Genomic DNA, 25,472 nt, shown 5'->3' on the forward strand with positions numbered 1-25,472 from the left:
TTTTACGTATGGGTGGTCCCGGGGATCGAACCCACTACCTTGGCGTTACAAGCGCCATGCTCTACCAATAGAGCTACAGAGGACCACATGTATTTGATACCATTCCACTGATTCTGCTCCAGTCCTTACCACTAGCCCGTTCTCCCCAATTAAGGAGCTACCAACCTCCAGTGCTATAGATTACTAATTGTAGGCCTATGCCTATAGACCACTAAGTATTGCAGACTTGTTTCCAGCACAAACCATTCTGAGCAACAGAAACCAGTTCCAGAGACACATACTGCAATGGCTCACTCAACAGCTCTGAAATGATACCTGCACAGTGACATCACGTGTGGCCATGAGCAAACTACGATAAGAGGAAGAAGATATATCGAGTTTGTTTATACTAGACTACCCTTGGGAGGACAGTTCCACTATTAAATACACCCGCTAGATGGCGACATTAGCTTCAAATGATTAAACAGTAGCTTCTGCTTGCTTCTGCGCTTCCACTGTGGTCTGAAAGGACTACTCTGCTCTCCCTGTCCCAGAGCAGCAGAGCTGAAGTCATCAGAGCTCACTCCGTTAACTGACAGACAGTGCCCATAGCCCTGTGGCCCCTGTATGTCCCCCTGTATGTCCTCCTGTCTAGATGGAAACAGACACAGCAGGACCATGGCTATAGTGGTGGTGATGACTTCACAATGTGTCCGGGGTCCGGTGGCTTGGTTATGGCGATTCACTCTGTAGAGAGGGGAAGTCGTTATGGGGTATTCTGGGTAAGGCTTGCTGCTTGGATTTGACTGCGCAACTTCAGCAGTAGCATACATCACCCACTGGGCACACACTGGTTGAATCAACATTGTTTCCATGTCATTTAAATGAAATTACGTTAAACCACCTTGGAATAGATATTGAATTTACTTCTGTGCCCACTGGGCTGTGACCTGTACAGCAATAACGGGTTAGTTGGGCACAGTAACCCGGTCTGAAAAGTACTGGCCTCGGGCTAGCAAGCTAGATTCACTTCCATCCCGGGGTGTATAGCAGTAGTAATACTATAGTAGTTGTAGTAGTAGTAATACCATAGTAGTAGTTGTAGTACCATAGTAATAGTAGTACCATAGCTGTAGTAATACCATAGTAGTAGTAATAGTAGTAGTAGTAGCAGTACCATACTAGTAGTAGTAGTAGTAGTAGTAGTAGTAGTACCATAGTTGTAATAGTAAAATAGTAGTAGTAATACCATAGTAGTAGTAATACCATAGTAGTAGTACTATAGTAGTAGTAGTAGTAATACCATAATAGTAGCAATACCATAGTAGTAGTAGAAGTACCATAGTAATAGTAGTACCATAGCTGTAGTAATACTATAGTAGTAGTAATAGTAGTAGTAGTAGTAGTAGTAGTAGTAGTAGTAGTAGTAGTAGTAGTAGTAGTAGTAGTGCCATAGTAGTAGTAGTAGTAGTAGTAGTAGTAGTAGTAGTAGTAGTAGTAGTAGTAGTAATAATAATAGTAGTAGTAGTAGTAGTAGTAGTAGTAGTAGTAGTAGTAATACTAGTAGTAGTAGTAGTAGTAGTAGTAGTAGCAGTACCATACTAGTAGTAGTAGTAGTACCATAGTTGTAGTAGCAAAATAGTAGTAGTAGTACCATAGTAGTAGTAGTAGTAGTAATACCATAGCAGTAGTAATACCATAGCAGTAGTAATACCATATTAGTAGTAATACCATAGTAATAGTAACATAGTAGAAAAAATACCATAGTAGTAGTAATACCATATTAGTAGCAGTAATAGTAGTAGTAGTAGTAGTAGTAATAATACCATAGCAGTAGTAATACCATAGTAGTAGTAATACCATAGTAGTAGTAATACCATAGTAGTGGTAGCAGTAGTAATAGCAGTAGTTGTAGTAGTAGTAGTAGTAATAGTAGTAGTAGTAGTAGTAGTAGTAGTAGTAGTAGCAGTACCATAGTAGCATTAGTACCATAGTAGTAGCAGTACCATAGTAGCAGTAGTACCATAGTAGAAGTAATACCATAGCAGCAGTAGTAGTAGTAATAGTAGCAGTAGTAGTGGTACCTTAGTATTATTAGTACCATAGTAGTATTAGTACCATAGTAGTAGGAGTAGTAGTAGTAGTAGTAGTAGTACCATAGTGGTAGTAGTAGTAGTACCGTAGTGTAGTAGTACCATAGTAGCAGTAATACCATAGATGTAGTATAATAGCAGAAGTAATACCATGGTAGTAGTAATACCATAGCAGTAGAACTACCATAGCAGTAGTAATACCACAGTAGTAGTAGTATCATAGTAGTAGTAGTAGTAGTACCATAGCAGTAGTAATACCATAGTAGTAGTAATACCATAGCAGTAGTAATACCATATTAGTAGTAATGCCATATTAGTAGTAATACCATAGTAGTAGTAGTAGTAATACCATAATAGTACTAGTATCAGAGCAGTAACAATACCATTGTAGTAGTAATACCATAGAAGTAGTAACATAGAAGAAGTAATACCATAGTAGTAATACCATAGTAATAGTACCATAGCAGTAGTAATACCATAGTAGTAGTAATACCTTAATAGTAATAATAGCATAGTAGTGGTAGTAGTAGTAGTAATAGTAGTAGTAGTAGTAGTAGTAGTAGTAGTAGTAGTAGTAGTAGTAATACCATAGTAGTAGTAGTAGTAGTAGTAGTAGTAGTAGTAGTAGTAGTAGTAATACCATAGCAGTAGTAATACCATAGTAGTAATAATACCATAGTAGTAGTAATACCATAGTAGTGGTAGTAGTAGTAGTAGTAGTAGTAGTAACAGTAATAATACCATAGTAGTAGTAATACCATAGTAGTAGTGGTCGTAGTAATAAAATAGTAGTAATTGTAGTAGTAGTAGTATTAGTAGTAGTAGTAGTAGTACCATAGCAGTAGTAATACCATAATAGTAATAATACCATAGCAGTAGTAATACTATAGTAGTAGTAATAGCAGTAGTAGTACCTTCGTATTATTAGTACCATTGTAGTATTAGTACCATAGTAGTAGTAGTAATAGTAGTACCATAGTGGTAGTAGTAGTAGTACAGTAGTGTAGTAGTACCATAGTAGTAGTAATACCATAGTAGTAGTACAAAGGCAGAAGTAATACCATGGTAGTAGTAATACCATAGCAGTAGTACTACCATAGTAGTAGTAGTACCATAGCAGTAGTAATACCATAGTAGTAGTGATACCATAGCAGTAGTAATACCATATTAGTAGTAATACCATAGCAGTAGTAATACCATAGTAGTAATAATACCATAGCAGTAGTAACACTATAGTAGTAGTAGTAGCAGTAGTAGTACCTTAGTATTATTAGTACCATAGTAGTATTAGTAATAGTAGTAGTAGTAATAGTACCATAGTGGTAGTAGTAGTAGTACAGTAGTGTAGTAGTACCATAGTAGAAGTAATACCATGGTAGTAGTACAATAGAAGAAGTAATACCATGGTAGTAGTAATACCATAGTAGTAGTAGTACCATAGTAGTAGTAGTAGTAGTACCATAGTAGTAGTAGTACCATAGTAGTAGTACAATAGCAGTAGTAATACCATAGTAGTAGTGATACCATAGCAGTAGTAATACCATATTAGTAGTAATACCATAGCAGTAGTAATACCATAGTAGTAGTAATACCATAGTAGTAGTAGTAGTAGTAGTAGTAATACCATAATAGTACTAGTATCATAGCAGTAACAATACCATTGTAGTAGTAATACCATAGTAGTAGTACGATAGCAGTAGTAATACCATAGTAGTAATACCATAGTAATAGTGCCATAGCAGTAGTAATACCATAGTAGTAGTAGTTGTAATAGTAGTAATAGTAGTAGTAGTAGTAGTAGTAGTAGTAGTAGTAGTAGTAGTAGTAGTAGTAGTAGTAGTAAAAATACCATAGTATTAGTAGTGGTAGTAATACCATAATAGTACTAGTATCATAGCAGTAATAATACCATTGTAGTAGTAATAGTCAGTTTTACGAGGGCATGTTTGGCAGCATGAGTGAAGGAGGCTTTGTTGCGAAATAGGAAGCCGATTCTAGATTTAACTTTGGATTGGAGATGCTTAATGTGAGTCTGGAAGGAGAGTTTACGGTCTAACCAGACACCTAGGTATTTGTAGTTTTCCACATATTCTAAGTCAGACCCGCCGAGAGTAGTGATTCTAGTCAGGCAGGCGGGTGCAAGCAGCGTTCGATTGAAGAGCATACATTTAGTTTTACTACTACTACTACGGAAGGAGTGTTGTATGGCATTGAAGCTCGTTTGGAGGTTTGTTAACACAGTGTCCAATGAAGGGCCAGATGTATACAAAATGGTGTCGTCTGCGTAGAGGTGGATCTGAGAGTCACCAGCAGCAAGAGCGACATCAATGATATACACAAAGAATAGAGTCGGCCTGAGAATTGAACCCTGTGGCACCCCCATAGAGTCTGCCAGAGGTCCAGAAAATAGGCCCTCTGATATGACACATTGAACTCTATCTGAGAAGTAGTTGGTGAACCAGGCGAGGCAGTCATTTGAGAAACCAAGGCTATTTAGTCTGCCAGTAAGAATGCGGTGATTGACAGAGTCGAAAGCCTTGGCCAGGTCGATGAAGACGGCTGCACAGTACTGTCTTTTATCGATCGCAGTTATAATATAGTTTAGGACCTTTAGCGTGGCTGAGGTGCACCCATGACCAGCTCGGAAACCAGATTTCATAGTGGAGAAGGTACGGTGGGATTCGAAATGGTCGGTGATCTGTTTGTTACTGGGCTAGCAGATGGATCTTCATGGTCGTCGCAACGGGAAGCCTGTTGTAACCACATCAGACAATTATGTCAGCAGACCAGTCGTGATGGATCGGCGGGGCTCCGTGTCGACACTAGGAGGTCCCGACCGGTTGACAGAGAGGGAGATAGCCGGGAGATTGGCCTGGCTCGAGGCTAGTTCAAGGCTAACTGGTGCTTGCTTCGGGGGTGGTGGTGATTAGCCAACAACATCCATTCGGTTGCAGCTAGCTAGTTGCAATGATCCGGTGTTAAGGTCCAGTGATTCAGTGATTCCGGCAGAAAATCCGATATGTTCTTGGTCGATAGCGCGCTGTGCAGACAGTGCAGACTGGCCGATAATAGTCCAGGCTAGAGCTGGCTGATAGGTAGTGCAGGCCACGGACAATGGTGAAAACCGCTAGCTAGCAAGTAGCTAGTTAGCTAGTTAGCTGGCTAGCTGGCTAGTTTCAACTGGAGGTTCTGGATAAAAAGGTAAAATAAATAATAGAATCCGTTCCACATTGGGTGAGGCGGGTTGCAGGAAAGTATATTTAGTTGAAGTATGAAAAGTGTGATTGAGAAATATATACGAAAGAGACAAAAAAACAAAAAACAGGCTATTTACACGGACACACTACAGAATACACGACCACACTGCTACGTGATCTTGGAACACTAATACCATAGTAGTAGTAGTAGTACTACTAGTAGTAGTAGTAATACAATAGTAGTAGTCGTAGTAGTAATAGTAGTAATAGTAGTAGTAATACAATAGTAGTAGTCGTAGTAGTAGTAGTAGTAATAGTAGTAGTAGTAGTAATACCATAGCAGTAGTAATACCGTAGTAGTAGTAATACCATAGCAGTAGTAGTAGTAGTAGTAGTAGTAGTAGTAGTAGTAGTAGTAGTAGTAGTAGTAGTAGTAGTAGTAGTAGCAGTAATTCCATAGTAGTAGTAATACCATAGTAGTAGTAGTAGTAGTAGAATAGTAGTAGTAGTAGTAGTAGTAGTAGTAGTAGTAGTAGTAGTAGTAGTAGTAGTAGTAATACCATAGTAGTATTAGTAGTAGTAGTAGTAGTAGTAGTAGTAGTAGTAGTAGTAGTAGTAGTGGTAGTAGTAGTAGCAGTAGCAGTAATACCATAGTAGTAGTAATACCATAGTAGTAGTAGTAGGAGTAGTACTACCATAGTAGTAGTAGTAGTAGTAGTAGTAGTAGTAGTAGTAGTAATAGTAGTAGTAGTAGTAGTAGTAGTAGTAGTAGTAGTAGTAGTAGTAGTAGTAGTAGTAGTAGTAGTAGTAGTAGTAGTAATACCATAGTAGTAGTAATACCATAGTAGTAGTAGTAGTAGTAGTAGTAGTAGTAGTAGTAGTAGTAGTAGTGGTAGTAGTAGTAGCAGTAGCAGTAATACCATAGCAGTAGTAATACCATAGTAGTAGTAGTAGTAGTAGTAATACCATAGTAGTAGTAATACCATAGTAGTAGTAGTAGGAGTAGTAATACCATAGTAGTAGTAGTAGTAGTAGTAGTAGTAGTAGTAGTAGTAGTAGTAGTAGTAGTAGTAGTAGTAGTAGTAGTAGTAGTAGTAGTAGTAGTAGTAGTAGTAGTAGTAGTAGTAGTAGTAGTAGTAGTAGTAGTAGTAGTAGTAGCAGTAATACCATAGCAGTAGTAATACCATAGTAGTAGTAGTAGTAGTAGTAGCATAGTAGTAGTAATACCATAGCAGTAGTAATACCATAGTAGTAGTAGTAGTAGTAGTAATACCATAGTATTAGTAATACCATAGCAGTAGTAGCACCGTAGCAGTGGGTTCCCCATGGGTTCTACATGGAACCCAATAGGGTTATAGCTGGAACCAAAAATGGTTCTACTTGGAACCAAAAAGGGTTCTCCTATGGGGACAGCCGAAGAACCCGTTTGGAACCCTGTTTTCTAAGAGTGTACTGTAGGAGGATGGAGAGAGGCCTACAGGACATGCAGACAGAAAATGATCTGAGGACATAATAGCACATACATATTTACACATGTATGAATGTGATTTCTTTGCAAGTCAAAACTAGTTATTTGTTCCAGTTGGTCTGGTCCTGCTCACTAAAAAACTCCTTCCATATTCTTCTTGACTTGATCACGTTTCCATACTGTTCCAATACATATGCAGCCCCCTCCTCTCTCTTCCTCCACTTCTCTTCTCCTCTCTGTTTCCCCTGGTTTCCTCCACATTCCCTCTACCCATGTAGATCATCTTTCCACAAGACAAGCGCATATTTGGGCTCCATTCTTGGGTATACCCTCAACCATACAATGTTTTATGACCAGAGCAGAACAGAGCAGAACAGAGCAGAACAGAGCAGAACAGAGCAGAACAGAGCAGAACAGAGCAGAACAGAGCAGAGCAGAGCAAAGCAGAGCAGAACAGAGCAGAACAGAGCAGAAGAGCAGAACAGAGCAGAACAGAGCAGAACAGAGCAGAACAGAACAGAGCGGAACAGAGCAGAACAGAGCAGAACAGAGCAGAACAGAGCAGAACAGAACAGAGCGGAACAGAGCAGAACAGAAGAACAGAACAGAACAGAAGAGCAGAACAGAGCAGAACAGAACAGAGCAGAACAGAAGAACAGAACAGAAGAGCAGAACAGAGCTGAACAGAACAGAAGAGCAGAACAGAACAGAACAGTAAAGCTACAGAACAGAACAGTAAAGCTACAGAACAGAACAGTAAAGCTAAATGTGATGTTTTGGTGCCTCTAGGGTCAGGGGTCGCCATGCGTTCATGTGTGTGTCCGCGCCTGAGTGCCTGTGTGTGTGTGTGTGTGTGTGTGTGTGTGTGTGTGTGTGTGTGTGTGTGTGTGTGTGTGTGTGTGTGTGTGTGTGTGTGTGTGTGTGTGTGTGTGTGTGTGTGAATGCCGGTGAAAAGTGACAGGGTACTGAGTGACTGACTTGGGATTTCAGCAGATCCATTCATTCATATCGAGTTTGACAGGATATTAATAACTACAAACATATATTTGAGGTTTTGATCCTTTCCTCATCTATTTCTCGTCTATTGCCGTACTCATCAACTATTTGGTAGCTAAGCTGTTGACCACACCAGACTATGATTTCTGTACCTCAGAGACAGACTTGATTCTATAAGTGAGAGGCTGATATGTCCGAAAACGACCCCAGTGGAAACAGTGTTCGAGGTTTAAGTACTTTTTAAAAGTGGTGTCTCAAATGTGTCCTGAGAGCACAAAAAGCAATGCACTGTAATATTATTTATTTTAACTAGTGATGTCTTTCTTTACATATAGGAACAGTACATATTGGTTTATATAAAGTTTGTCCGTTTAAAACACGCAGCAATTATGCATTAAACAACCTCTAAAGTAAAGAATGTCTCTTTCAAGCCCCATAAAGTTATTTAATCCATGGTTTAGTCGGTTTGCACACTAGGCTGGTCAACCCCAAGGTTGTGGGTTTACATCTCCTAATATTGGCCACATCCATTGAATATGGGCCGATTTCCCAGACTCGGATTAAACCTACTCCTGGACAGAAAAATCACTTTCAAGATAGTCTCCACCCCACCAAGCATGTTTTTTATTCCAGGAGAAGTCTGTGTGTGTGTGTCTCTGGATAAGAGCTTTTGCCAAATGTACAGTAAAGTTACAGTAACAATGTAAACAAAGGCAGGAAATGACATATCTCAAACCTCCTTTCACTGTGTTATGTGATTGGTCCATAACCAGGAACTAACCCCACCAAAACATCTGCTTTTAGTTTATTTTGCACCTTGCTTGGAGAATAATCTCAAAAACTCTCTAAAATGTGATGTTTTTGTGCCTCTAGGGCAGGGGTCAGCAACAGGTGGTCCACTGGCCAGAACCAGCCCGCTAAGTATTTTTGGGGCCCCAAAAAGTTTTTTGTTAAAAGAATCTGTTCCCAAGTAGTTCCATTAATAAAAAAAGAGACATGTGATCGTGTCTCAATGTAATAAAGGTATGAAATTATTGTTAATTTCAAGTTGTGTTAGTTGTGGTCAATTTGCAGTGTACAAATTATTGTAATTATGTTCCTGCCCCACGACCACCCGCTCTGACAAAAATCGTCCCGTGTCTGAAACTTAGTTGCCTACCCTTGCTCTAGGGCAACTCAGATGGTTGATTGAGGACCTTTCTTCTGAAGAATGTGTTTGTTTTCTATGATTGTGTTTAGTATCTCTGTTGTGTTTTTCATAGTGTATTGAGGTGTATATTTTTGTAATAACAGGGCTCTTCTAAAAAAAGAGACCTTAGTGAGACTAAGGTCAAAATAAAGGGTGAAATAAAATCATTAATAAAAAACACATCATTCATATTTTCAGCACTAATTTGCCTTGTCTGCCAGCCTTTCACTTGTTGGTTTAACTGTTCATTTATTGACATTTAACGTGATAATAAGAGTGCTCTTATTCCATTGGTTTTAAATTATGGACTGGGACCTGAAATGGATACAGTCTCAGCAATCATACAGTATTTCATCCAAAATGTACAGTACACGCACACATGCACAGACCCTCAACTTTTCTTAACTTGGCCCCAGCCAAGATATTTGAATGTGTGCGTTCCATCTTGGCCAAAGTCATCAATACATGAAATCTATATTTTAGGAACTAGTAGAGTTAAATGCAATCCCAATATGATGTTTCCTTTTTTGTGTATGTTTGATCCTTCTCTCTCTCGGCCGGGCCGCTCTGTGGTGAGGCGCGGGTTCAAGTGGCGCTCCAGTGTTATTTTTGGCGGTAGCAGTGGTTGGTGGCTCTTGAGCAGAGAAGAGAGAGAGGAGACAGAGAGGGGAGACAGAGAGGGGAGAGAGGAGACAGAGAGGGGAGAGTATGGACTCCAAATCCTAGGCTGTTTAAAGGATTTCTGTCTGAAGGAATTGCTCTGTAATGATCAAGAGCCATTATGGCCAAACACACCCCAGATAAGACTTGCATATTCATGTTTCCTTCATTTATAAACTCCATGAATGAAAACCCATTTATTGCCTACATTACAGAATGGTAGCCATGGACCCAAGATGTCAATTAGGGGCTCAGATTTTATTGCCATACATCCACCTTCACACTTTTCAAAGATGTAGGTCCAGCACTTCAACTTTGAAACACACAGACATACTTCTTCATTTTGAAGATACGTAAGCGTCATGTGTGAGGTATTTTGTGCTTGATGCAGGGATCTCTACATCCCCAAGCTACGTCAACACTTCCGAACGAGTAAGCCTTATGCAGCGCCAGGCACAGGCACTCACTGCTCCTACCACACTCACTGCTCAGACGTTTTCTCCCTGTTTTTGGCCTTAGATCAAGAGAATATTATTATTGTATTTACTTATATGTAGCGGTGTGTGTTTGTGTGTGTGTGTGTGTGTGAGTGTCTGTGTTTTTGCGTGTTTTTGCGTGTTTTTTGCGTGTGTGTGTTTGAGTCAGAGTGTGTGTGTGTGTGTTAACCCACAAAGATATTTCAATTTCTTGAGGATATTAAATAAACATGCAGCGGCAGCAGCTCCAACGTTGCCTGCCTGCCTGCCGGGGGTGTTGGGGTTGGGGATGGTTTGTGGCTGAGACTCTGGGGGGGTGAGGCTGCTCATGGTCAGGGCCCCCGCCGGACACACTGGCGCCTCGCGCTGGAGGACTTCTGAACCACCACACTCCTCCCTCCACCAAAACCCTGCCAACTACAGCTCCATGCTCCCGCTTCCAACCAAAATCACTAATTTCTCTCTCTCTCTCTCTCTCTCTCTCTCTCTCTCTCTCTCTCTCTCTCTCTCTCTCTCTCTCTCTCTCTCTCTCTCTCTCTCTCTCGCTCTCTCTCTCTCTCTCTCTCTCTCTCTCTCTCTCTCTCTCTCTCTCTCTCTCTCTCTCTCTCTCTCTCTCTCTCTCTCTCTCTCTCTCTCTCTCTCTCTCTCTCTCTCTCTCTCTCTCTCTCTCTCTCTCTCTCTCTCTCTCTCTCTCTCTCTCTGTCTCTCTCTCTCTCTCTCTCTCTCTCTCTCTCTCTCTCTCTCTCTCTCTCTCTCTCTCTCTCTCTCTACATCTTCTTCTTAATCCATGTTTGGTTTCTTCTCCTAACCTCTTTGACATTGCGTACTTTTTTAAAGGCAAGGTTCTGATCGTCTTCTCCTCACTCCATCTTTCTTTTTGCTGTTTCCTTTCTTTCACCATTCCCCCTCCTGTGTCTCTCTTAAATCCCTTCCAAGGAAGTATTTAGTGGCTTGTGCTGAAAAAATAGAAAACAAAGATGGTTTGGGCTCTGTCAGTCAGAATTCCACCAGATATATAGTAAGCATTTTCAAAAGGAAAGAACAGTTTATGAGCGTTCTGTGTATTAGAGCTGTAATTTGCCCCAATTTTCTACGTGTTTTTTTTTCCAGACACTATTTAATCTGTGTACTGTAAATGTATTTATCCTTGTCTTTGAACCACACTTTCCAATGAGATGTGTGTGCATGTGCCTAAATATGCATTTTGGATCAAGATTAGAAAACAAATTGTATCCAACTTAATAGAATGAAATACACTTTGCTGTCTATGACATAATGAAGTAACTGCCGACTGCATTTTCAAATGATGACTTAAGAAGGAAGTGGATATTCAGAGGTTTTCACTGTTCTTGTAGTAGTTCAGTAACTAACTGAACTCTGAATGTAAAATAATTAAGTTGAAGGAGTATGTCTTTTTAAGTGTCACATATAATTTTCTTAACTTAGCTTTTCCCCTGGAAGCAATTTGTCATCCGGAGGACATTAAATGGGAAGCATATTATCTTTTTAAAGGGGCACGGAGTCACCCACAACCTGCCCACAGTTCCTATAAACAGAATGGGCTCATTTAGTGGTGCATTTGGTGCATCTCTTTAGTACAGCCCAGTGTAACTTTGTTTAAGGACAAAACTCAGTCTAAGGACAGTGTTCTATGAATGGCTGGTAAGTATTCTTGAGCATGATGAGAGTTGTTAGGGAAACAATGGAGTTGGTATATTGGTATAGAGTTACTTTTAACCAGAACACTTGTGTTTGTAAGGTAATAAAACTGAAGTGGGTCTGGATATCGATCTTTTTCGTCCAAACTGAATGTCTTCTTTTCCTATTTTAAATTATATCTATCAATTTTCCTGACCTCCACCACTCTCTTTAACCCCTCTCTCAGGTCTTAGCTTGTTTTTAACTATTGCCTGGTTGCTGAGCCCCTGGGCGTGCTGTCGACATTCTCCTCTCTCCCCCGTCTCTCCCCCCTCTCTCCCCCCTCTCTCCCCAGCCTCCAGCCCTGTGGACAGACCCTAGTCACACCTGCAGACACCTGTGCCTTTGTCCTGTGTTTAATGCCCCTGTCCTTCTTACACCAGGGGATTGGGGAAGCTCTGCTCCACTCCACAGCCCCTTAGCTTTGTCAGTAAACTCCATTGTCTCAGCAGCTATTCAGCCAGGTAAAGATAAAGGTGGACAGGGCCGAGTCATTTGCTTATGCTTTTTTTCTCATTTATTTTTTCAAAGAAAACAGTGCCAGAGGTACAACGGACAAATCTATCTGACTGACCTGGGGTAGTGGGTAGGGGGTAGTGGGTGGGGGTAGGGGGGTAGGGGGTAGGGAGTAGTGGGTAGGGGGTAGTGGGTAGGGGGTAGGGAGTAGTGGGTAGGGGGGAGGGGGAAGGGGGGAAGGGAGTAGTGGGTAGGGAGTAGGGGAGGGGTAGGGGGTAGGGGGTAGGGAGTAGTGGGTGGGGGTAGTGGGTAGGGGGTAGGGGGTAGGGGGTAGGGAGTAGTGGGTAGGGGGTAGTGGGTAGGGGGTAGTGGGTAGGGGGTAGGGAGTAGTGGGTAGGGGGTAGGGAGTAGTGGGTAGGGGGTAGTGGGTAGGGGGTAGGGAGTAGTGGGTAGGGGGTAGGGGGTAGGGGGTAGGGGGTAGGGAGTAGTGGGTAGGGGGTAGGGTAGGGGGTAGGGAGTAGTGGGTAGGGGGTAGGGGGAAGGGGAGTAGTGGGTAGGGAGGGGGAAGGGAGTAGTGGGTAGGGAGTAGTGGTTAGGGGGGCAGGAGTAGGGGGTAGGGAGTAGTGGGTAGGGGGCAGGGGTAGTGGGTAGGGAGTAGTGGGTAGGGAGTAGTGGGTAGGGGGCAGGGAGTAGTGGGTAGGGAGTAGGGGGGTAGTGGTAGTGGGTAGGTAGGGGTAGGGGGTAGGGGGGTAGTGGGTAGTGGGTAGGGAGTAGTGGGTAGGGGGTAGGGAGTAGTGGGTAGGGGGTAGTGAGTAGGGGTAGGTAGGGGGGTAGGGGGTAGTGGGTAGGGGTAGTGGGTAGGGGGTAGGGGTAGGTAGGGGGGTAGGGGGTAGTGGGTAGGGGTAGTGGGTAGGGGGTAGTGACATTATGACATTATGTGAAATAAGTCTCAACTGTATCATTCTCATTAGAGGAAAAAATGTACCTAAGCTATTTTTATCACTTTGTATTTTCTCTGTTCAACCAACCATATTACCCTTCATTTCTTTACTAAATAGAAGGTATTTAGTACCTTTTTATCGTCAACGCTAATGTCCATGTTCCTCAGGCTTCCAATCACTCTCTACACCTGTTTTAGCCTACAACCCCCCTCTTGACTGGGGCCAATTCTAATCTAGCCACGCTAGACTACACTAGACTAAACCTCGGTAAACCATGCCTTCGGGCAGGTCCTCTCCTCTCTTCTCTGACTAAACCTCAGTAAACCAAACCAGCCTCTCCTCTGCCTTAAGGAGTCAGCATGCTTCAGTTCGGCGCCTAGCTAGGCAAACCCCGCACGAGCGTGCTCGCATACTCCCTTTAAAAACCTTCGCTTGAAAAACAAGAAAAAAGCGGCAATAGTACTGTTTGTCCATTTTGACACGCCGTAGCTAGTATACACAAAACAAATCGTCTCTCGTTGAATGACAACAAATACTTTATTGAAGAATCCCTACAGTTGACCATTCACAGACGAAGGGGCGTAGACTTCGGCTCCCCAACTTCATCTGGCCTCTAGAAAAAATGTTGTGTGCCGTGCCATAACAGCTGAAAAACCCCTCACCGAAGCCCAAAACAAACAAAAACTTTACAAAATGTCGTCATAATATATGCACAAACTCTTCCAAACTGTTTTGGCTGGGAAGCATGCAGACGCCTTTAGTCCCTCCAGTCAGTCCACACCATCCAGCCGTCTTTCCTCCTGCACCTCTCTCTACCTTTAATGGAAGTATTTTGTGTGAGCACCTCCCTCAATAAATAATGCAATTACTTCCTCTCCTTCCCCCCTGCCCCTCCCCCCCCTTCTCTCCTCCCCTCTTCCACCCTTCCCCTCCTCCCCCCCTTCTCTCCTCTCCTCTTCCACCCTTCCTTTCTTCCCCTCTTCCCCTCTTCCCCTCCTCCCCTCCTTCCCTCCTCCTCCCCTCCTTTTACTGGACCATAGCTAGGTCTAATTAACTATGTGAGGCTGGAGAGGGGCCTGATTGTCTCCGGGGTAACTACAGTGGTGCTGTCAAAGGGGTCATTGTGTCGACTGACCAGAGAGTTCATCTCAGTCGACCGCTTTGTTTTTGCCGCCCGCAAGAAGATTATGAAGGTATTTTGGTTTAAGAGGTGGAGGCAAGGAGAGCAAGTTGGACGGAATACAGTAAGTTAGAGGAGAGAGGGATGGAGACATATAGGAGGGAGGGAGGGATGGATGGACAGAGTTAGGAGGATAGAGAAGAGTTGAACGTGTCAAGTCTATGTAGCATTTTACCTTTAGACTTTTGGGATCACTTGCTACTTCTGCAAGATAAACCTTTATGGAACCAAGTGGGGAGATGAGACTTAGGGGTTTGGAAAAAAACAAAACAAAAATAACACCAATGAACAAAGTAAAACTTTTTTTTTCTTTTTTTTTTTACTGAAGCATCATTCCATGTCATGACTTCCAAACCATGACACTCAGATATACTCCTATACCAAGCTCATGCTGAATTACTGTTTCATTATTTAGCTCATTCCACATCCTGCAAAGGTTCAAACTAAATTTATTCTTGAAGTTCAATCACAAATATCAGGAGTTTATTATCCCAAATATCCATCATGCATTGATGTGATAAACTTTGGACTTTATTTGAAGACATTAACATATTGCATCTGATCTCTGTCTTACTTTAACTGGTGTGTCTTAATATTATTGTTGCCAAGAGTCATTAGAGTTAGTTGTAAAGAGGTTTATCAGCAAAATAGAAAAAGGCAGAAAAAGAACACACCTGACATTACAGCAATAAGAACACTCAAGGAGAACTCAAGGAGAACTCAAGGAGACCTCAAGGAGACCTCAAGGAGAACTCAAGGAGAACTCAAGGAGAACTCAAGGAGAACTCAAGGAGAACGCCTTTATCAACTATCAACGTGGCAGGTGTGCAGACTTCACAATAGAAAGGTTACGTAGAAAATAGTTTTCAGAAACAATTAACTTCAAGATCTATAAATAAATCTTCAAACACGATAGCACCAACAACATCACCTTGGTTATAATCAATAAATAAAATAAACAAAAAAATCTTAATTTACTCAATTATCAATGGCCAGCTTTATCTTGCCATTATTATGCAATAATGCACTGCCTGAACAATGCAAGATCATCTTTAATGCTTATAATTTAAGACATAAATTAGATTATTTGTGTAAATATAAAATTAAATAAGACATCATAGGAAGCGTACAGACTCAAACTCCAAAACAAGACGTACCAGATATCAGAGTCTGGTTCTTACTGAACAAATAATGTACCATAGCAAAGCAACGCTCCATTACCTCCCTCATACTAGATACACACATTTTCTTCTTGGCTTTTTCCCTCTGATCTTACAGATTTAATTTCAATAGTGGTTTGTCTTACTGAAAATGAAGAAATTGTGTGTGTGTGTGTGTGTGTGTGTGTGTGTGTGTGTGTGTGTGTGTGTGTGTGTGTGTGTGTGTGTGTGTGTGTGTGTGTGTGTGTGTGTGTATGTGTGTGTGCGCGTGCGAAGTTATATCTCCAGCAGTCCACTGCTTGTCTCTACCCCATTGGCTGAGCCAGTCTTCTCCTCTCCGTTGGTAGTAGGCTCACTAGGGACGTTATTCTGCGCGGCCATGTTGGGGTTATTGGGGTCTGCCGTCTCCTCGTTCCTGGGGTCCTGGGCCTCTCCCTCCCCAGCCTTGGCCTGCTGCAGGGCTGACTCAGAGTGCGTCTTCTGGTGCTTGCTGAGGTGGTCACTGCGGGTGAATCTCTTGTTACACAGCAGGCAGGTGAACTTCTTCTCCCGCGTGTGCGTGCGGACATGCCTCTCCAGTTCGTCGGAGCGTGTGAAGCGCTTCCCACAGAACAGCCAGTTGCAGACGAATGGTCTCTCCCCGGTGTGCCAGCGGAGGTGGGCCTTGAGATGCGAGGCCTTCCCGTACACCTTCCCACACCCTGGGATGTGACAGCTATGAACAGGCTTCTTCCTCAGGGATGCAGCCGAGGCCCCCAGCCGCTCCAGCTCCTGGCAGTTGGGACAGTCACAGTTGGACCGGCCAGTGGTGGTTCCTCCACTGTACCCCCGTGATCCACCAGCAGGCTTCAGGCCCATCTGACTCTCCATCAGCCCCCCGCCAGACACCGGCTTGGGCTTGTACATGTCCTGAGGCAGCATGTGCTGGGAGGACTGGAGGAGGTGTGATGAGGACCCCAGGCCCACCGAGGGGTACTGAGCTGGATTCAGAGAGGTGAAGTCAGAGGTGTAGCTGGGCAGCTGGGGGCTGAGGGAGGCCTGGGGAGGGACGGGTTGGAGGGAGCCCTGGAGGCCATCGGACTGGGGCTGGGCAGCACTCAGCCAGTTGGTATTGGGGTGGACGTCCCACCAGGAGGACGTGGCGTTGGAGGGGGCGGCAGTGATGCCGGGGTGGATGCCTGCCTTGTACCAGGAGCCGTAAGGGTGGGTCATGTCCAGGGAGGTGTAGACGCTGGTCAGGCAGTCGGCCGTGGCATGGGCCTTGGACACCAGCAGGGACTGGTCCTGGCCCTGGGACACGGAGGTCTGGAAGGAGTGGGAGAAGGGATTGTACTCTGACGCGTACCCCCCAGAGGATGGAGGAGGGCTGCCAGTGGGTGTGAGTAACCCCCCTCCTGCGCTGAACGAACTGGTGTAGGAGTTCTCCATGCTCTCTCCTCCTCCTCTGCCGTTCCTCTGTCCCTGGAGCTCTGAGGTCATGCTGTACTGCTTCTTGCCTGGAGCGGTGCTACCGGTGCCAGCCTTGCCCGGGGTGGCTGAATCCCTCACGGGGCTGGTGCTGCCAAACTTGTTGCAGGTAGCGGTTAGCATAGCAAGAGGACTGGAACCATAGCGAGCTTCCTCCTAGAAAAGGGGAGGAGACAGGAGAGATTAGACAGAGGAAATGGCTGCTGCTGCTGGTTGCTGCTGCTTCTGTCAGTGTCAACACTAATCAAAACAGTATGGCAGGCTGTTTCTTCTGCTTTCCCCTCTACATTGGTCACAGAACAGAGGAGATCTACTTTGGTTTCAGTTAAATTCAAATTAAATTTGTTTTGATGAAAGTATATGCCTGCTTGTTTTGGCAAACAGACAGAATAATTAAATAAAAGGGAAAATATGAATTAAATGTGATAAAACTGTATCTGAATAATGTACCTTTAAAAACACACTATTTATGTAAACTAAGTTGTTCTCAGCCACAGTATTGTTGTCAGTTGAAATCTTGCCAAACATGTTAGTCCCGAATGGTCACCATGGCTTTATGAAACGGTTTGATTTATTTATATCATCCAACAATGGCGCATTGTTCACAATCTGACGCTCTCCTCATTGTCCTGTCTTAACATTATATTTTATAAAGACGTGTCAATCAGCAGATAAATATTATTCCAACAACAATCCAACTACCTTTGAAGAGCTCGTATTGAGCAGGGCGTGCATTAGGCTACATGGCCTTAATCCTATAATTTGAGATCAGCGTGTCAAGTGCGAAAAAGCACAGGTCAAATCAACAGGAGATTTGCTCCAATATCCAATTTACACGCGCATCAACAGGAAAAGAGACAGCCAAAGTTTTATAGTGCACATCAAGTCATACGACTTTTAGGCTGACATTTCAGCATGTGGTTGTCCTAGCCTATGCCTACTCGTTTAACTGGACAGAGAGCTCTCTTCTATTGCTGAAATTACGTATTAGAAGGCAAATACATGTTTTCCCTAATTTACACTACACTGTCAGCCGATACAAGTTATTCCACTTAAGACCATTTATGCCTCTAGTCTCGTCCTTACAGCAGTAACAAAGTCCCTAATCACCAGCTAGCACCCGGGGGCGTCACACGGGGGTTCAGTTGAAGGTGGATTTCCTCTGTCTCCCTGGGAAGCGCCCGCGGTGTGGATTTAGCGTATCCTGTTACTGTAGCTCCTGTTTCTAAGGTTAATTGCACTCAATCACAGAGCTAAAGAGTTAACTGCGGCGGTAATGCGTCTTTAAAAAAAATGTTCAATACCTCTCCCTCCTGCGTTTTAACTTGTATGTCCTCCGCTTTATAGTGTTGATGACCGGCGGAAATGTAATGCTTCTGTAATTGCAGTGGAATGAAGTATGTACTGTCCCGACAGTCTTCTCATTGGGAGAGGTTTAGCGAGAGATTGCGTTTCGTGTTGATTTGGCTGTGGACTGATTTGTCAGGCATATACCGTTTCATCCAGTCTGTCTGCCAATCAGTAGGCCAGACCACACTTTTCTATATGAATTATATTTGACGTTAACCTGGTCCTTCCTCATCCAGAGTCCCATGTTGTTCTTATATCAACTCATTTGTCTGTTATGATAACCGACGTGCGTAAAGGTAACATTTTAATTTGGGATGTCGGCTTGCATAGAATATTGGTCTAGGACTGAGACTGACTATAGAATACATGCCATTAATTGACATTAAAGTACATACCCTTTTTTTTAAATGCTGTTGATAAAACCCAATATAAATGACATAGGGGCTATGGCATAATTTTAGTCAGAATGTTCAGTTGCGCACATCTTTTCTGACAGATGGAGAGACAAATATCATATTTTAGGCTACATATTTTATCACAATCTAATCTTGTCTTATGAAAGCATACTGTCAAATGTCCACAGTGCAACCGCTCTTTCTCCTTTTAACCTTCATTTCCTCAAGAACATTGAATAGTAACCTACCGACATGACTGATTATTCAGTCAGAGTCTAGCCGTGCGCATAGTTACCTCGACAAGCAGTAGCCTAATTCTGATGGAAAATACAAATAGCGCGTAACTGTAAAATAACTTTAAAGTTATTTTATAAAAACACATACAAGTATATTCCATACCTCCAGAATAGATGCGGCCATCCCTGGGAAACAAAATCCCAAGAGTCGAGAGTTAAGTCGGTTCTCTTCTCTGCTCGCAGTCCCGGGACAGTTTGAGAGAACTCGGACATGAGCGCACAGACGTATTTGGAGAGGCAGAGAGCCCGCCCCTTAATTATAGGGTCCGCGCGCTTTGAAGATTCGTTGAAAGCCAATAAAGGAGAGGGGGAGTGAAAAGGGATGGAGGGGCATTGGAGGAGAAGAGAAGACATCCCATCTCCCCAAATGCAGATTGACAAATCCAGATTCATCTTGGGGAAATGGGTAGTTGAATGGCTATTATCAATTAAATCATTCTTCAATAATCGTCAGGTAATTTACACTCTGTTGGCGTCAAAGCGCCCACCTTGCTCAGCCGGCTGCTCAGTCAGGTTCACTATATCCTGTTGTTCCAGCATCCGCATCATTATAGGCCTATGGCTATAATTTAGCTTACATACCTGCTGATATTAGACCTGACGTTGACCATCTTTGGCGATAATGACGTAATGATAATAATCTATTTTTATTTTTTTTTGCAAACGCATGCGTTATGGTCTCCCTATCGTTATGGTCTCCCACTACTACCCTACTATACCCCTTACAGTTAATAATACTATTAGATATACGCAAATTGTCAATAAAAATAACGTTGTTAGTAGGCAGATAATGATGTAAAGCTGCTTGCTTTCGATAGGATATTATTGTCGTGACACTGTCGCACCAAGAAAGCAAAGGAACATGCAGGCCACGAATGAATCAATAAATTAAACTGGTAGGGACTGCGGTTAGAACACAGATTTTATTGTTTGGTTTTTAACCGTCGTTCTCTGTTTTCAATATTCTGAAGTGCAGTTAAATGATTTTGTAGGCATTAGCTGTAATGGTTGAAAGGCTTGAACTGTTCGAAATGACAAAGAAATAAAACAAAATAAAGAAATGATTATCACATCAAATCAAATAAATTCTGACCACGACTTTTAAACGAATGGTTGGGGTATAAACAAGCTAGTTTGTTTTCTCTTGTAAGGAAATCCCTGATGATTCAAATAGATAGATTTACATTTGGAAATATTTACTATACTCCCAACACAGCTGTATTTAAATCCCTCTTCAGATCTGTTTTAAGCGACTCTATTTCTCAGTGATTTTATTTGATAATTCACATTGCAAAATGCTGTCATACTGTAGGCCCCACCTCAAACAAAACCACTGGCTTTCTTGAAACTCCTATATTTTATAGAGCGTAATTTGTACCACCTGGGCTGACCCACTTTTATTAACTTCGATTTATATTCATACTTGAATTACATTATTTACGGTTTAAGGCCGACAAATAATGATAGCGACGCAATTATGTGTAGGCTAGAAAGAGGAGATTGAGGTGGTCTTTTCAGATTTGCAGATTGTCATTTGAAATGTAGGCTAATCACCATTGCAATTCTGATGAGAGAGTAGGCTAACTTAAAATGCGTCTATTTTAGCCACCAGCAAAGTCTTTCGACTCAACCCTCTTGTGCTCCCCTCCACTCCTCAGTGCACTTTTTTTTTTGTGTTGCTGCAAGTTGCAACGGTGCACTATTATTCAACAAGTCTTTATCACTGTCTGATTAAATAACTGGACCGTCACAGTGTGTTTGGTAAATGCAATAGCATTTATTCTTTCGAGATGAATCAATACGATTATATGAATAGACATGCATCACTTAAAATGAGAACGCTGTTCTCCTGCGAGGAATAGTCTGAGTCTGGGAGGTGTCGATGGGAATAAGTGTTATTGGACTACAGTATTATGCCCAAGAGCAAAGAGAGAGAGAGGGCTGGACACTGAATGAGTTAAACAACAGCAACAACACAGCAAGGCCATGGCAAAACAACATGTTCCATAAGAATAGCTGCCATTCAACACAACAGATGACAACAAAGGACTTGACAAACTTCATACCCTCCTGTCACCCCTCCCCCCAAAAAAGCTGTACTGCTGTTGAACTGCTAAACATTGGAAATCTCCCCATTCAGTAATTTCTATATCAGCCCACTTCTGCATCTTTGCTATCTTGTTATACCTGACATGATTTCAGTGGAGAGAAGACAGGTATACTTTCTATATTTAACATACTGTATATACCCCCGTGCTTGTACGGAAGGTCACATTAGCTGCATTGATTAGTCTATATTTACTGGATAAATAAACAGCAGGCTAGTCTTAGTTTTAGTACTCCTACTAACCTAAACCCTAGTTTTAGTTTCAGTAATCTCCTACTAACCTAAACCCTAGTTTTAGTTTCAGTAATCTGCTACTAACCTAAACCCTAGTTTTAGTTTCAGTAATCTCCTACTAACCTAAACCCTAGTTTTAGTTTCAGTAATCTCCTACTAACCTAAACCCTAGTTTTAGTTTCAGTAATCTCCTACTAACCTAAACCCTAGTTTTAGTTTCAGTAATCTCCTATTAACCTAAACCCTAGTTTTAGTTTCAGTAATCTCCTATTAACCTAAACCCTAGTTTTAGTTTCAGTAATCTCCTACTAACCTAAACCCTAGTCTTAGTTTCAGTAATCTCCTACTAACCTAAACCCTAGTCTTAGTTTCAGTAATCTCCTATTAACCTAAACCCTAGTTTTAGTTTCAGTAATCTCCTATTAACCTAAACCCTAGTTTTAGTTTCAGTAATCTCCTACTAACCTAAACCCTAGTCTTAGTTTCAGTACTCCTACTAACCTAAACCCAAGTCTTAGTTTCCAGCGTCCTTGTGGGTGTCTCTTTTCTCAAAACGAAAGAACAGAAGATTAAAATTGTTGTCAAAAAATAAACATGTAATTTAGTCCTTATTTTCTCCTCAATTACAAGGCATGGTCAGAGGACAGCTTGTCTTCAGGAGAGTCTGGCCCTCACATGAACACACCACTATATTTAGCAGTCTGCTCTCCAACTGACCTTCAACTCTTTATTTTCTTATAGCAACCAGAGGCAGTGGATACAAAGACTGGTAGGCTATGGATATGAACACACACACGAATGCACGTGCATCTACACACATACACACGCGCACACACACACACGCACGCGCACACACACACGCACACACACACACGCACACACAGTAGTAGTGAACAAATAATATGAATAACCTTGTAAATAACATTATAATGCCCCACACTCAAACACAGCATATATCCATCATACGTGGCAAACAAACTCCTGACACTCTGGGGTGTTTTCCTCTCATTAACATAACATGGCCTCTTAGCGGTGTTTCTCCTTTAACTTAGTTTCCTTCTCCTTTCTCTGATCATTAAGACTGGGTGTTTTACATTAAAGTGAAATGAGAGGGTAAGTTACAGCATCTATACAAGTAACAAGTGGAAGTGTTGCTAAGTGGACTCAACGGTCTGCTTTCTGCACTTTTATAGGAGTTTTGAGTAATCTAAAATCTCTGGTGTGTTCCCATTTACAGTTTCCTTCAAACACCAGTCAGCCAGTCAGTCAGTCAGTCAGCTATAATTAGAGAGTGTGTTAATCACTTAACAGCCTCTCCAGAAAGCTGGTTCAGTTTTATTTTCTATTTTTGATTTTTGGGTTTGAGTTTTAGGGGGTAGGGTCAAATCTGTGGGTGTTAAGGTAGGCAATAAGGAGGGGAGAGGTCGGGATACAGCATTAGAGAGTTGGATTTCCACTGAAAATATCTGATTGATGTGAGCAGTTATTGGTAACCATAAAAACCATCAACAAGAAAATGTCAAGATTGAAGTTGCACCCAGATTCAGATTTACGGCTTCTTCTTTGAGAGTGGGCAGTGGAAGTTCCATCTAGTCTTCTTTGTCAAATGCCTGAATCCTCCTGTGTGTATATACAGTGCTGTGAAAAAGTACTTGCCCCCTTTCAAATTTTCTCTACTTTTGCATATTTTTGATACTGAATGTTATCAGATCTTCAACCAAAACGTAATATTAGGTCAAGGGAACCTGAGTGAACAAACAACACAACAATTACATACTTATTTCATTTATTTCATAAACAAAGTTATGCAACACCCGATGCCCCTGTGTGAAAAAGTAATTGCCCCCTTACACTCAATAACTGGTTGTGCCACCTTTAGCTGCAATGACTACAACCAAATGCTTCCTGTAGTTGTTGATCAGTCTCTCACGTCGCTGTGGAGGAATTTTTGCCCACTCTTCCATGCAGAACTGCTTTAACTTAGTGACGTGTGTGTTTTCAAGCATGAACTCCTCGTTTCAAGTCCTGCCACAACATCTCAATTGGGATTAGGTCTGGACTTTGACTAGGCCATTCCAACCTTCAAATGTGTTGCTTTTTAGCCATTTTCATGTAGACTTGATTGTGTGCTTTGGATCATTGTCTTGCTGCATAACCCAGCTGCGCTTCAGCTTCAGCTCACAGACGGATAGCCTGACATTGTCCTGTAGAATTCTCTGATACAGGGCAGAATTCATGGTTCCTTCTATGAAGGCAAGTCGTCCAGGTCCTGAGGCAGCAAAGCATTCCCAAACCATCACACTACCACCCCAATGCTTGACTGTTGGTATAAGGTTCTTACTGCGGAATGCTGTGTTTGGTTTTCACCAGGCATAATGTATGTACTGTATGTATGTATGTATGCAATGCAGGAAAATGAGGATATGAAGGGGTAGAATAGGGATTTGGCAATATGCCATTCAGGGAGTCTATCCCGATTCTGAAACTAACTAATCACATGCCAGCATGTCTGTCTGTAAATGCTTGGCCTTGCTTCTACATCTTCCATGCTGCATACACCAAATGGCTTTAACTGTTTTCTGCATTGGTTGAATTGGTTCCTAGATGTCATTATGGCATTAGGAACAGCTGCCAACTGTACTTAGGGAATCAGAAGGGAAATCAATGGAAGATCTCTCTCTCTCTCTCTCTCTCTCTCTCTCTCTCTCTCTCTCTCTCTCTCTCTCTCTCTCTCTCTCTCTCTCTCTCTCTCTCTCTCTCTCTCTCTCTCTCTCTCTCTCTCTCTCTCTCTCTCTCTCTCTCTCTCTCTCTCTCTCTCTCTCTCTCGCTCTCTCTGGGTAATGTATTTCCCTTTACATTCCTCCCTGGGTCTGTAGCCCTCAGAAAATTAACAATGTTAATAATACTGCAATGGAGGGGGAAAATTGAAATTATTAGATGTGTTTTACTTGCTTGGTGATGGAAATGTGGTGGTAGAGAACCAGGGTCAGGGACAGAATGAGTTTTTGCCTTGCAGGCAATATGACTGGGATATTTTTCCGCTCTGTGTGGTCAACGAATCAGAGGCATGTCAACGGAAAATGAGAGAGAGGGAGAGAGAGAGAGAGAGAGAGAGAGAGAGAGAGAGAGAGAGAGAGAGAGAGAGAGAGAGAGAGAGAGAGACAGAGAGAGAGAGAGAAGGAGACAGAGAGAGAGAGAGAGACTGAGAGAGAGAGACAGAGAGAGAGAGAGGGAGAGAGACAGACAGACAGAGAGAGAGACAGAGAGAGAGAGAGGCAGAGAGAGAGAGCGAGAGCGAAAGAGAGAGAGAGAGAGAGAGAGAGAGAGAGAGAGAGGAGAGAGAGAGAGAGAGAGGGAGAGAGAGAGGGAGAGAGACAGAGGAGAGAGAGAGAAGGAGAGAGAGAGGAGAGAGAGCGAGAGATGGAGACAGAGAGAGAGAGACAGAGAGAGAGAGAGAGAGAGAGAGAGAGAGAGAGAGAGAGAGAGAGAGAGAGAGAGAGAGAGAGAGAGAGAGAGAGAGAGAGAGAGAGAGAGAGAGAGAGAGAGAGAGAGAGGCAGAGAGAAATAGAATGAGAGAAAGAGAGAGAGAGGGAGAGAGAGAGGGAGAGAGAGGGGGAGAGGGAGAGACAGAGAAGCAGAGAGAGGGATAGAGAGAGAAGGAGAGAGAGGGGGAGAGGGGGAGAGGGAGAGAGAGAGAAGGAGAGAGCGAGAGAGAGAGAGAGAGAGAGAGAGAGGCTGTGGTATTCATATTAAAAATGATTGATATTAGGCTACAGTTACTTACAATTCCTGATCGCAGATTTGTTTGCAGCTGAACAATGTAGCTTTGACCCAAACATGACTAATTGCTCGCAATTAAATGCTGAGTTTGTCTGTAGCTAGTCTGCAGCATGTTGGTGGTTTCCTCTAATGTAACAATGTAACCACCAGACTGCATGTCAACCAGTGGCACAATGTGATCAGTCAACAGGCATGTCGGTTATCATCCGTCATCGCCATAGACAGAAAGTCTTAAAAGTGATTAAAAAAAAATCCAATAGAAACGTGACGAAGTGGGTATAGAACGTGGTGTATGGGTCAGTACCACCCAAGACTATTGGTCCACCGAGCTATAACGACAGGCCTTGGCT

The 25,472-nt window shown here is 42.6% G+C and overlaps 1 protein-coding gene across 1 annotated transcript; it reads right to left on the bottom strand.

Moving 5' to 3' along the window:
• Positions 1–14,178: 14,178 nt before the first annotated feature.
• Positions 14,179–19,182, bottom strand: sp7 (Sp7 transcription factor). Its single transcript, XM_041889082.2, has 2 exons — positions 19,105–19,182; positions 14,179–17,116 (listed from the first exon to the last, which is right to left on the bottom strand). Exons 1-2 carry the CDS (start codon positions 19,123–19,125, stop codon positions 15,770–15,772), a joined length of 1,368 nt encoding a protein of 455 aa, XP_041745016.1. The 5' UTR covers positions 19,126–19,182; the 3' UTR covers positions 14,179–15,769.
• Between the last annotated feature and the right edge of the window lie 6,290 nt (positions 19,183–25,472).

Source organism: Coregonus clupeaformis, chromosome 10, assembly GCF_020615455.1.
Source record: "Coregonus clupeaformis isolate EN_2021a chromosome 10, ASM2061545v1, whole genome shotgun sequence".
In the NCBI taxonomy this organism is placed as follows: Eukaryota; Metazoa; Chordata; class Actinopteri; order Salmoniformes; family Salmonidae; genus Coregonus; species Coregonus clupeaformis.